Raw genomic sequence first — 12379 nt, forward strand, 5'->3', positions numbered from 1 at the left:
AGCGCAGTTCTATGATATAGATAAAATGTGACCATTTTAAAAGCTGGAAGGAAAGAAAAAGGTGGTTAAACATCCTTTTTCCTGTCATGAAGGAGTGTTCCAAAACTAGTCTCTCTATATCCGAAGGTTAATGATTTGATCAATCTTGGTCTAATGTATTTTTACAAACCTTTCTGTCTGGCTAATATTTCAAATAATTATAAAGAAATTATATATTCCCAATAAACTTACTTGGTTATTGTCACCTTGTGTTTTTCAGCCACCACCAAAGATACCTGACAAGCAGTTAGATGAAAGGGAACACACAATAGAAGAATGGAAAGGTAATATTCACCAGATTCTTAGAGATGAAGCTGAGAGAGCTTCTGGCTTTTTATGTTGATTTATTCATCATCTTGGGGAAATTAAAGATATTTTCCATTATTCATAGTCATATTTGGTGATATAATTATTTTGTGCAAAAGTAGAAAGTAGGTCTCCTTTCCGTCCTGATTTAATCCTACTTTCTCATGTCCCCCACCCCAGACACAGACACATCATTAATGCTTCCTGGAATTTTTTGTTCTTCCGTAGTCTACAGATATTATAAGCATATGTGTTTGGTGTCTCCCTCCCCTTTTTCTTCTCCCACCCTATTTTAATCCCAAATGGTTACACACTGTACTCACTTGCTTTGTTGATATAATCATATATTTTGGAGATTATTGTCTCTTGCTCCACATACCTGGCTCCTTTGGTTCAATAGGTGGTATTCTGTTGTACAGCTGCGTCACAGTTTCTATATCCAGCTCCTACTTGAAGAGTATTTAAGTCGTGTCCAGTTTGTTACAGACAACTGCGGTGTTCTTGTACACACGTGAGCACATGCCTCTAAGAAAAACCTTGCAGGATTTCCTGGGCCAAAGAAGCTTTTTCAGTTCTTTCCAGATTACTCTTCAAAGAAAGTATAGCAGTTTACACTTCCAGCAGCACTGTTAGGAATTTCTATTTTACCCCCTTGCCCCTACCACCACCACCAGAAGAGTGAGTTAATTTTTAATCTTTGCAAATCTAATATAGTAGTTTTATTTTACAAATGTGATTGAACATTAATAATGTTTTGATAGTCATGGAAATGTTAAAATATTTCTTTCTTTAAAAGATTCCCTGGGACAGTTAGGCCAGGTAACTTTTTGATCCTGTTTACGTCCGTTTGTGCTGTTGTGATTTCGTGTTTGGACCACTTTTGTAGCTACATGACTTTGGGCAAGTCACTTGACCCCTGTTTTACCTGATCTTAAAATGGATACAGAAGACATACTGTTAAGCACTAAGTACCTAAATACTGGGAAAGCAAAAGGGACTGGAGGGGTGTAAACCAGAACAGGTAATCCATCTATAAATTTATTTGGGAGGAGTGAATTTGATTCTTCTTAGGAATAACCAGAGATTACTTTTCTCTGAGTTGACTTTGGGAGACAGATAGTTAGACTCTGTAGAGCCCAGCAGAATGATAGAATTGGGTAGGACCTGGTGCATCTGTATGTGTAATAGGTAATGTACAAGCATATAACTGTGGACCAGAGTATGTAGTAAAATATCTAACCTGATATTTTTATGTATCATTACATTACTGTAGACATTTACGGTATCTCATGGAATCTTAATAGGCTACCAATTGTAAAACACACTAGAATGTACCACTAAGAAAGAAAACTCTACCAATGGTTGCACTGTGCCATTGGTTATAAGATACAACCCACTTTCAGAGATACTAAACTGTGGAAAACTGCATCTTAAAATCAGTGAAATATAGTATTTTTGTTTGTATAGAGATATATATGTGGGATTTTTGATTAAACATGTTAACCTTTATTCTGTATCTTTTTCTCCTAGCCCCAAGTGCAGTTCAGTAATTACCTACAAACTGCCTTTCTCAAGATATGCTTAAGAGTTTTAGCATCATAACACAAAGAAAAATCCATTGCCAAAGCCATTAACTACAGATTACTTTGCCTAATTAGTACTCCTAATTAGCTTTGGTTCTTCTACCTTAATCCCTTTTCACAAAGTGGTACTGTTTTGTTTTTGGTTGGTTTGTTTGTTTTTTAAGTCCTCCTATCTGAAATGTCTGTCATTCCTTTTTGTTTCTTTAAAGAAAAGCATCTCCCATTCTTTTCCTCTATGGAGACTTCCTGTTTTTCTCTTTCCAAGTCCAAGTACAAGCAAACTCAGGTGTTTCTAGCTCTTGTTCATTCCAACATACCGACTTGTTTTACCTTATGACCAACATAAACATTGTCATACTCCATAACCAGAGATTCTTTATCAGAAGTTTGAAGAGTTACAGACTCCTTAAAATTCTGTGCAACATTTCTGGCTTGTACATTTTTCAGAAGAGAGTTCATTGCTTTTATGCAATTCTCAGAGGGTTCCGTGACCCAAAAAAGATGATGAATAATGGCTTTGTGCCATCCACCAGGTTCTTCTTAAGGTTCTTTTTATTTGTTTTTTTTTTTTAAGTAGTTAGAGAGAAGTTTGTTAGAAAGGATAGTATCTTCTAAAGAGTTAGGAGCAGGCTTAGCACTGAGAAAAGTGGCTCAAGGCTCAGGGCTCAAGGTGGCATTATTATTAAGAGAAAAAGTATACTCCAAAGGGTTTGGAGCGGGCCCCGAGCAAAGGCAAGGCTCAAGAGAGAGGCTCAAGGCTCAGTGCTCAAAAGGACTCTTAAGGTTCTTCTTAAGTAGACATTCAAAGTCACAGGCTCTTCACACTTGATGTCAGAATCACTCAGGAGGGGAATACAGGCAAGAGACACGTGCACCCGCAGGACAGCACCGCGGATCAGTCTCTGGTGGGAGCGAGCGGTCCTCACAGCAGTTCACTCACTGCCCAGAGCCTAGGAAGAGAACAGGATTCCAGGGGGAGATCTTGGCAGTGGTAGCTTGTCATGCTTCAGCTCAGAAGCAGTTGAAGTGTAGCTACCTGCTTCTTTAATAACAATGTATTTATATTCCATTGTGTTAAAAAGGCTTCCATACACTCTTTCATTTAAATCTTTTAACAGGTCTCTGGGTAAGCACCTACAGTGTACCAGGTACTACACCAGCACTCAGGAAATAGAAGTTAATAAGACAGATGTGATTGGAGTCCTCACTGAGACAATTCAACAAGCATATGTAGTACAGAATGATAGCGGTATGGTAACGTACACTATAGTACAAAGTGCTGGTGGAGTAAACAAGATAAAGCTTCTAATCCCAGCTCTATCCTTAATCCAACTTTAGGAACATTAGTTAAGGCAGAGATTTTGTTCCTTTCAACATAATTTGTGGTTGAGGATCAAAGAATTGTTTTTAACACCTTTGAATCTTAGGCTGACACTTACGGACCTCTGCCATTGGAAGACGCTATTCTAAATACTTAATGTGTGTAAAAAAATGTTTACTTGAAACATTCATATCTTGTGAGAACGGCTCTCAGACTTTGAGAAATAAGTTTGTTTATGTTCACCTGTTTTTCAGAATTGATATACAAGGAAGTTATGGACTTGGAGGAGAGAACCAAGAATGGAGTTATACGGGGGCAGCCCTCTCCTTTAGGTTGGTTACAATATAAGCTTGGTTAAGATTATCGTTTACATATTGTGCTATAATCTTCAGTGGCCTGAAACCTGTAGTTCTTTCCATATACTACTATTATTCAAAATTTAATAAGCATAAAGAGTACAATTTGGGTGGTTATATTGGAAAGCATTGGTATGCTGTTGGCCCAATACATCATGCTAATGTATTAGTAACTGACTTCATCAAATGCACTTTTTCTGTGATACTGACATTCCATTAAAGAACAGATTATTTTGTTGACATTGTTTTCTTGTTTTTAAAGAAGTTTCTCACAATTCACTATACTTAAATTCTACGATTTCTACGATTTTAACAGTCTTTACTTTGCATAAATCAGCTAAAGCTTCATTGTAAAATTTGGTGCATATGATAACAAGTTACCATCTTTCTGTTTTTGATACTTTTGATTTGTTGAACTAAGTCAGTAACATTAAAAATACCACTAAGAAAGTGTTCTGTCTCTAAGAAGAAAACTGGTTTGCAGGAATTAAACATTTTCTTTTATCATAAGCTCATCATATTTAGTTTTAGTATTTGTAAAATCATAAGGAATTGAGGGAAAAAGTTAAATAACAGGCAGCATGTACATATTAAGTAAATACTACATGACAGACACTGGTGGTTTGTGACTTTATTTTAATTCAGCCCTCAGGACCCCGAAGGATGGATTCTTATGCACCCTTTACAGATAAGAGAACTGAAATTCAGAAAAATTAAATGACATAATATTACAAATCTGGGCGTCCAATTAGCTCAGTTGGTTAGAGTGCGGTGCTCTTAACAACAAGGTTGCCAGTTCGATCCCCATATAGGCCAGCGTGAGCTGTGCCCTCCACAACTAGATTGAAACAGCTACTTGACTTGGAGCTGATGGGTACTGGAAAAATGCACTTAAATAAATAAAAGTTAAAAAAGAAAGATTACAAATCTATTATGTAGAAAAGGTAATACTTGAAGCCATGTTTATCAGTCATTTCAAAGAGCCTGGTTTTCCCAGCATCCCGTATGGCCTCTGGCTGGCAGCAGAGACTGCTGGCTATATAGGTTACGACAGTTTTATAAAAGAGATGAAATTTGAGCTGAACCTTGAAGGCTGAGTAGTGTTTTAACAGGTATTCCTTGAATTTGAGTAAAACTAGGCCTTTTTAGTTATCCCTTGTAAACTTTTCCACATTCTAAGAAAAAAGTTGGATATTGTATCTTTATAGATAAGAACTTTAGAGTTTTTCAGATGCCCGTTTTGTTGTACTGTAAACGTATTTGCTTAAATAATTTTTGTAGCTTTCTGTGATATTTTTGGTTATATTTTAGAGTTTTTAATTTTGTTGTTTTTTTAAATCCTTGATCAGGAATGCAATCTTCCAAATTATAATACAGATCCTGTTGAAAATATAAATTGGTTTCAACAGCTTTTATGTAGAATTTAGTTGTAACAAAAGCTGTGCTTTAATAGCAGAGTTCATTAATTAGCTTTATATTGAAAAACAGCAGTAGTATTATAATTGAGTGCTCATGATGAAGGCCCAAGTGGGATTTGAAAAGTCTATTATTTGGGAGAATGTTCTGCTGTCACATACTACCCTAGTAAGCGGCACGTCCTAAGAAAGTGTTGGATGTTTGAGTAAACGGAATCTCATGAAATAGAGCAGCTGTATTTGTTCTTCTTTGTTGTTGTTGTTCTTAATTTATAAGTTTTGGATCATAGACCACACTTGACTGTGGTTACAAAAGAAGCAATAGAAAAGACAGGACTGCAGGTTTCTAGACATTTTCTGGATTCTCATGGCTTGCAAAGAAGAAAGTAAAGCTGTTACAAAAATATTTGGTTGCCTGATTATATACAAAAATGGAAGGAACAGTCTTTGACGTTAAAATATCAGATAATCACAATGCCATTTCTACTTGATTTCTAAAAAAGAGGCAGTTTTCCCACTCTCTTACCTTCTTATCTTTATTTTGCTTTGGCTAATAATTAAAGTGAGTTTGCATGCCTTTGAATGGAGAGACTCCTCTGAGAGGGGAATGACCCAGATAGCTGAAGTTAAAGACTTGCCATATTATTGTCATTCAGATATTTGAGAACTGCTATATTGCTTTAAAGTTCAGAAAAAGACAAGTATTTTTCTTTTCTGAGGTATTTAATTTTCAGATTTAAAAAATAACCAATTATGATGCATTTAAAAGTTAATCTTTATCAGATTAGGAAATTTGGATTAAAAAAATGGAAGCATGAAAAGTATATATAAAAGTATACCCTTTCATGAATTGAATGTTTCAGTATAAATCTTCAAAGCTAGCTGTGGGATTGTAGTCTCTTCAGTCAGGCATGTCCTATAGTGTTGCAGGGGTTGAACTTTTAAACCAGTATAGTACATTCATTTCACTGTGGCTGGAACCTACTGGACCTTTATGTATGAGGTCTGAACGGTTATCATCTCTCCTTTCCTCTGCTGTCAAGGCCTCAAGCACTCAGTCTGCTTTCCTTTCCCATTGTACCTCCGACCACCTGCTCGGCCCTTGTGGCTCCATTCCTTTCTGTCCTGGTCCCCTCCCCAGTGCCCTAGAGATGTGCCTGTTCCTACTCTCCTGGCTATTACCTTGTTACATTTGATGACAAGCTCTCACATTTAAGTGTCTTATGACTCAGAACGGAGGGTTAATTTCAAACACTGAGAATGCTGGGTTCTGGAGCAGTGGTTTTCAACCTGCTTAGTTTTAGCATTGTTGGCTGCCTGAAACTCACCTCTAGAAATTCTTCTTATCGCTCATTTTGAAAACCATTGCTTTTATTCCATAAATGTATTCTTAAGAACTCTTGTATAACTTGCATTATTTAATAGACTCAAATTTAGAATGACCCTTATTTAGTGGTCATAAAGTTCAAAAGTACTTACCTAGTGTAAGTACTTTAACATTCCCCCCCCCCCCCCCAGGGTCATTCCCTCCCACTTCCTGACCTTGAGAGGATTTCTCCATAGGTTAATAAGTACAGGCACGGTATACCTCAGAGAGACTGCAGGTTCGGTTCCAGACCACCGTGACAAAGCAAGTATCGCAGTAAAACAAGTCATGATTTCTGTGCTGGTGGAGGGTCTTGCCTTCAATTTGTAAAAAAGAAAAAAAAGCAACACTCTCGAAGCGCAGTGAGGTGAAGCAAAATAAAACGAAACATCTGTATTCCTATTGCTTTTTAAAATCCAGGAAATGCTTGTTAGGCTATACTTTTGGTAAAGGAAGCGGTCTTTCCCAACTGTTTAATAAATCCATATTTGCATTTACCAAGCATTTGTTATAATAGAAATTACAAGACCTGCGTTTATCTAGGGCACTCAAGTGACCCTGGCAAGTCATGTCACCTCATGTAAGCCGGGGCAGTTGAACTAAAGACCTTTCCAACTAAAATGATTTCAGCCTTTGTCTTGGCTTTTGCTTTAAAACAAGATATACTAGAAGTATTGTTTGGACTTGACAATAAGAAGATGTCAGAAATTATTTTTTATTAGGGCAGTAGTTGTTACCTTTTTAACTCGTACGTCATAGGTCCTCGCTCCAATAAATGACAGCGCAGACAGTTTTGCATGTATTATCAGCATTGTGCACACACAGCCTGAAACCAGTCTCACTGCAGGACCATTTCTAAGTGTGGCTTGGATTTAACAGTTCTTATCTTGAACTGAAAAGCAAGTTTGTGGGCAGGACAGGACTCCGGGTTTGCAGAGTTCTCGCCTCATAACTCGCAATGAAAAGAGTTTATAAATGAGTATTGTGTTGAATATTGCTTATGATTATTTTTAGTGAGCCAGTAGAAAAATTGCTGACCACTGGAGTTAGCCAGTGTAGTACGAGTAGCTGGGTCTGTCTGCAGCTCTGTCTGCAACTGATTTGCTGGTTTGTTTCTCATAGCACAGGTGCAGCAGTGATCAACGGCTCTCAGCATCCATCGTCATCGTCGTCTGTCAATGATGTCTCTTCAATGTCAACAGATCCGACTTTGGCCTCGGACACAGACAGCAGTCTGGAAGCGTCGGCCGGGCCTCTGGGCTGCTGTAGATGACTACTTGGGCCTTGAGGGGGGAGGGGGGTCGTTTAGTCGATGATAGAACTACTTTGGAAGCAATTCAGTGGTCTTATTTTTGAGTGATTTTTCAAAAATGTAGAATTCATTTTGCAGTAAAGTAGTTTATTTTTTTTTAAATTTCAAGTGATGTAATTTAAAACTTAAGTTGTGTTTTAAAACAGCAACAAAATTATTGTATTTTTGCTGTAATTAACTGTATAATGTAAACCTAATTATTTTATCATGGTTTAAAATTTTTGCATATTTGCTTTATCTTATGCTGCTGATTTTTTTTTTTACTGAATTTGTAAGATTTTGTTTATCAAAGCAATTATTATGTGGTGACTTGCCTATATCATGGATTATTTAAGATTTTTATAGTTTTTTTATTAGAATTTATTTCAAATGTTTTGTTCATGATGCTGTCCTTCAGGGTTATGTGCTTATCAATGAAATAACCCAGAGGAGTGAGGGAAAATGACCTGTAGCCAGTTATATTCAGGAATAACTACTGTAAGTGATGAACGCATTAAAAGAAAAACCTCCAATATTTGCTACTTGCCAATCCTAACTTAGGTACCACAACTGGTAGGTGATCCTACATGAATTTTGGCAAAAGCCCCATCATTTAAATGGCAGAATAACTCCGAGCATGTCTTTGAAGATGCTGGGCATCTACCACCACCCTCCTACCCCCACCTCACCCAACAGAAGTAGGTAAAGAGAATATGGTGTTTTCTGCAAATCTGTGGCATGCTTAAGGCTTATGATCACAGCAAGTCAAGAGGATACGTCATGAATAATACATTTCAATGCAAATAAACAGATGGTTCACTTCTCCTAGCTATGAGCCTGTTTTTGTACACACTGAGTCTATCTATTCAGGCTGCAGGTCCCAGTGATGGGCTAGAGTCTGGTCTTCCCTTTCCTGCAGCCTCGGGCCCTTGGACCTTTCTGCTTTCCTGTGAGAGTGTCAGTCAGTTGCGCACCAGTTCTGGTGTTTCTGGCCATTTGATTCTACCTGTAGCATAATCATATTTATAGTAGCCGTCAGGAGGTTCCATAGCCTACTTAGATTTCTGTAGGTGATGTATCAAATGAGCAATATACCGTTCATCTGAAAATAGTAGCACACAGCCATATATAGGGTATCATTTTCTAAGGACTGTTTTCTTCACACTGAGCAGAGCAGGCTTAAGTGGTGATTATTTAGTCTGAGTCTTTCATTTTTTTATACCTGATTTTCAATAAAACACGCAATGTGGGATGTTGAGTAGTGTAAGAATGGTGCTGCTCCTGACAAGTGTATGTTAACTGTTTACATTTTATATCTGCAGAATTATTTCTCTATAACCGAATTTTTCTTAAGTAAAACATCATTGAAGTCTCATCTCTGAAATACATTGTCTGTAATGCCCCAAGCACCTTCTGTTATATTCAGAACAAGGGGGGGTTCATGGAATGAACTGGGAAATGCATACTTAAATAAGGGACAGGTTTCCAGCAGAAGACCCACTGGAATTAGTGACCAGCAGGATCAAGGTCTGGTTGCAGCTCAGCATGCAGTGTCTGAAAGCTCGCTTGGCATGTTATTTGCGTATGTAGTACAAAATTCCTTTTGAGGAAGGTGTTGTAGGTCATTGTTAATGTGCAATATTTAGGATGAAAATACAGTCGCCTTTTTATATGCTTTCAAATAGCAAGTTTGTTTTGGATGGTTTAAAGTGATTTCCCGTCCCTCTTGTAGTTGTCAGCCTTTTAATCCCTTTTCTACTCATACAACATGGTGCATTAATTTTATTAGGCAAATTAGAGTTTTGAGACGATAACACCTTGAATTGTAGAACAGCGTTGGATTTATGGAGAAATATGAGCAAGAGTGTGTTGTTGGTTTATATTAGTTTGACAGGTAATCAGCTCTGTTTTCTAGGATAGATCGTTTCACTATTGCACTTTAACAACTGACATGGTCTCAGAAGAGTCCCATCTTTTATGTTTGATTACTAATAAGCCATCTCTTTTGATACAGATTTTGGTTAAGCAAGGAAAACCAGGTGTCCTTACTGTATGATGTGTTGTAAATGCCAGCTCCCACTTGCTAACCAGCATGTTTCAGTTGATTTAGAGAAAATTAACTCTTATTAGTTAATGTAGACTAAAATACTTAAATTATATCCTGAAAACAAAGTCTGTTAAATGTTGTGTGCCCTAGGTTTCTAAAATGCAATATCTAAATACAACTTTCCCTCTTAAATCTGTTAAGCTAAAGATATACTTGTGCATTTTATTTCATAACCTTTTTAAACCTTTAGAATATCTTAAACATTCGTGTTTTCTTAAAAAACGAAATTGCAAATAAGGTATCTGTCAGGCAGTACTCATGTAAAGCCACCTTGCTTATTTTATAACTTTGGTTTTTCAACTTCATATACTTAATATATGCATTGTCTTACTGTCAGAAAATTATTTTGATCAAGATCTATTATTCAACTTTATTGGTTAGGAAAGAGACACTAATTCTAATTTTTTTGTTATCTTTCTTCCTGGTAACTTCTGTTACCTTCTGATGTATGCTGGCCATGTGTAAAATGACTGTTGTTGGGATTGCTTAATTATAACATACACATAGAGAGCATCTCAGCTTTTTCACCCTGTTTGCTGAACAGTTCTCATTTTGTCACACACCCTTGGCTGCTGCATGTCCTGGTGTGCACTCTTCCACGCTGATAAGGGCGCCGGACACTCACACGAGACTTCCTCGTGAGGAGGCTACCACGCAACCAACCCCCTCAACGATGCAGAGAGGCTGGTTGTATGTGAAGCAGCAAACTTCCCTTAAGCCTTTGTTCTTCTGTTCCATGTAATCCTGCTGTGTGGTCTGAAAAGATTAAGGTGAGGAGGACATCAGTGTCGGATGATAGTAAAATCAGTTGCAGGCAAGTGAAGCTGTTTCGGGGTTACAGATAAGACTTGGTTTACGTTCTCGGCCAGTACGTGCTACGCATATGAAGACTTAACTACTCAGTGTTGCCTGGGCACAAGCCTGCACATTTTGAGGTAGAAACATAGTCCGTTTTCAGAAATAACTGTTGTAGTTTGTTTGTGAGTGTCGTTCATTAGTCACACATTAGCTGTAGAGTGAATGCATGAAGCCCCATGAACCCAGGACACTTCTCTTACCGTAGAAAAACCAAACACCACCATTCTGTCGCTAGCAGCCCTCTTAAATGTCGCTTCCATATTCTTTACATTGTAGTATACACTGTGTTTCTACTGATCTCTCTTAGGTTCTCCCTGAATTAGAGGAAACTGATTTTTCCTTAATAGCAAGAAAGGTAAAGAGGTAAAGGGCATTGAAGCAGAAATGTTGTAGTTTGGGGTACAATTAGAAAACTCGTAAGGAAAACAGAAGTCCTAATTAATTTCAAACTGCTCTCAGTTAAGTGCTCTTAAGGAGAGTCTAGTAAGAGCAACACTTTCTGGCCATTTCTGGTTTAGATTCTCTTCGTTACTGAAACTTTTGAGAAATATTACCTGTGGATTAATTTTGCACAATGTTCTATTCTCACAATAACTTACAAATTAAACTAGGTTTTTATTGAACTACCTCACACTAATTTTCTATGCTTTCCCAAGTAAGCTGTTGCCCTTGCTCTTAGATCTTTACTGAGTGTGAATAATAAATGAGTGTGAAATACTTTATAGCCAATGTCGACACAATACCAGTAAGTGTGTAAAACACATACTTTGCATCAGTAAGAGAGACTCACGTATAAAATCTTTCACTGTGTATCTTGGAAAATTGTGTTAGATGTGCTTGTTGGACATTATTACTGTCTGTTTTGTAAGTAGAAACCTGCTCGTGATATCAGTCCATTCTTTACATTTTACAAAAGGAATAAATCTTAGTAAATTTTACGAAGAAATAAATTACTTTTGTAGGTCCGATATTCGGTATATTTTTGAGAAGCTCTTAATCTTTTAGCCGAATGATGGAAGTTAAAGTAGCTGTCTGCCTGGACTGTGACATCTGTTTTCTCATTACAGTTTATCCTGTTCAGCAGGTGTTAAAACCTGGAAACCTAAGTGATAGTTGACATTTGCTTTTCTCCCTATATGATGCCATTCCTTCTTCATTCCTCTGCCTTCCCCGTGTTCCGTTCCCTGTCCTCTCTTCTAGACAAAACAAAATGGGGCACTTTGTAGGGAATGCTGAGCTAATTATTGTGGTTTTTCATCATTCATGCCCTAGTCATTAAACATGCACCACTGGAATGTAAACAATGTTATCTAGTATGTTCATTGGTTATAGTATTTTAAATAAAAAAGAAAAAAAGTGGTATGAAAACTATGGAATTAAGAGTGTTTTCATTGAAAACTAAATTTGTGGTAAAAAGTTTTCCTGGGCGATTTTAAGGTATCCTGTGGATTGGGGTAAATGGGGTACTGCTAGGACAGGTTTCTTAGATGTGCGTTTTATACAGATTGTAAGGAGCCTAAACTATTGCTCTGGTTTGTCTAGTCTTGCTTTTCTGGTATTTGAAATCGCTGGAGAAACTTGATCTAAAAGGAATTTGCTTCAATGCCCTTAACCTAGCTCTTGGCGACCATATGAGAGAGCAGCCAGCATGGCCACTAGGCAAAAATAAGTGTTTAAAAAGCATCATATGAAACAACCCTGGGTGTCAGCGGGGAGCGTGTTTCCAGCTTTTGCCAC

At 37.4% G+C, this 12379-nt stretch overlaps 1 protein-coding gene across 6 annotated transcripts in view; it reads left to right on the forward strand.

Annotated features, from left to right (window-relative positions):
- The window catches only part of MAPK8 (mitogen-activated protein kinase 8), a 104582-nt gene extending 96077 nt beyond the window's left edge, over window positions 1–8505 (forward strand). For 3 of the 6 annotated variants that reach the window (XM_074337236.2, XM_074337237.2, XM_074337238.2), the window contains 3 exons: window positions 260–323; window positions 3504–3581; window positions 7509–8505. In XM_074337236.2, the coding sequence (XP_074193337.1) occupies window positions 260–323; window positions 3504–3581; window positions 7509–7525 (159 nt within the window). In that variant the 3' untranslated portion in view covers window positions 7526–8505. The remainder of the gene's footprint in view (window positions 1–259; window positions 324–3503; window positions 3582–7508) is intronic. The other 3 variants (XM_074337233.2, XM_074337234.2, XM_019730137.2) reach the window with 1 other exon arrangement.
- Window positions 8506–12379: the final 3874 nt, after the last annotated feature.

Source organism: Rhinolophus sinicus, chromosome 15 (assembly GCF_057876585.1).
Source record: "Rhinolophus sinicus isolate RSI-liver-muscle chromosome 15, RSI-T2T, whole genome shotgun sequence".
Classification (NCBI taxonomy): domain Eukaryota; kingdom Metazoa; phylum Chordata; class Mammalia; order Chiroptera; family Rhinolophidae; genus Rhinolophus; species Rhinolophus sinicus.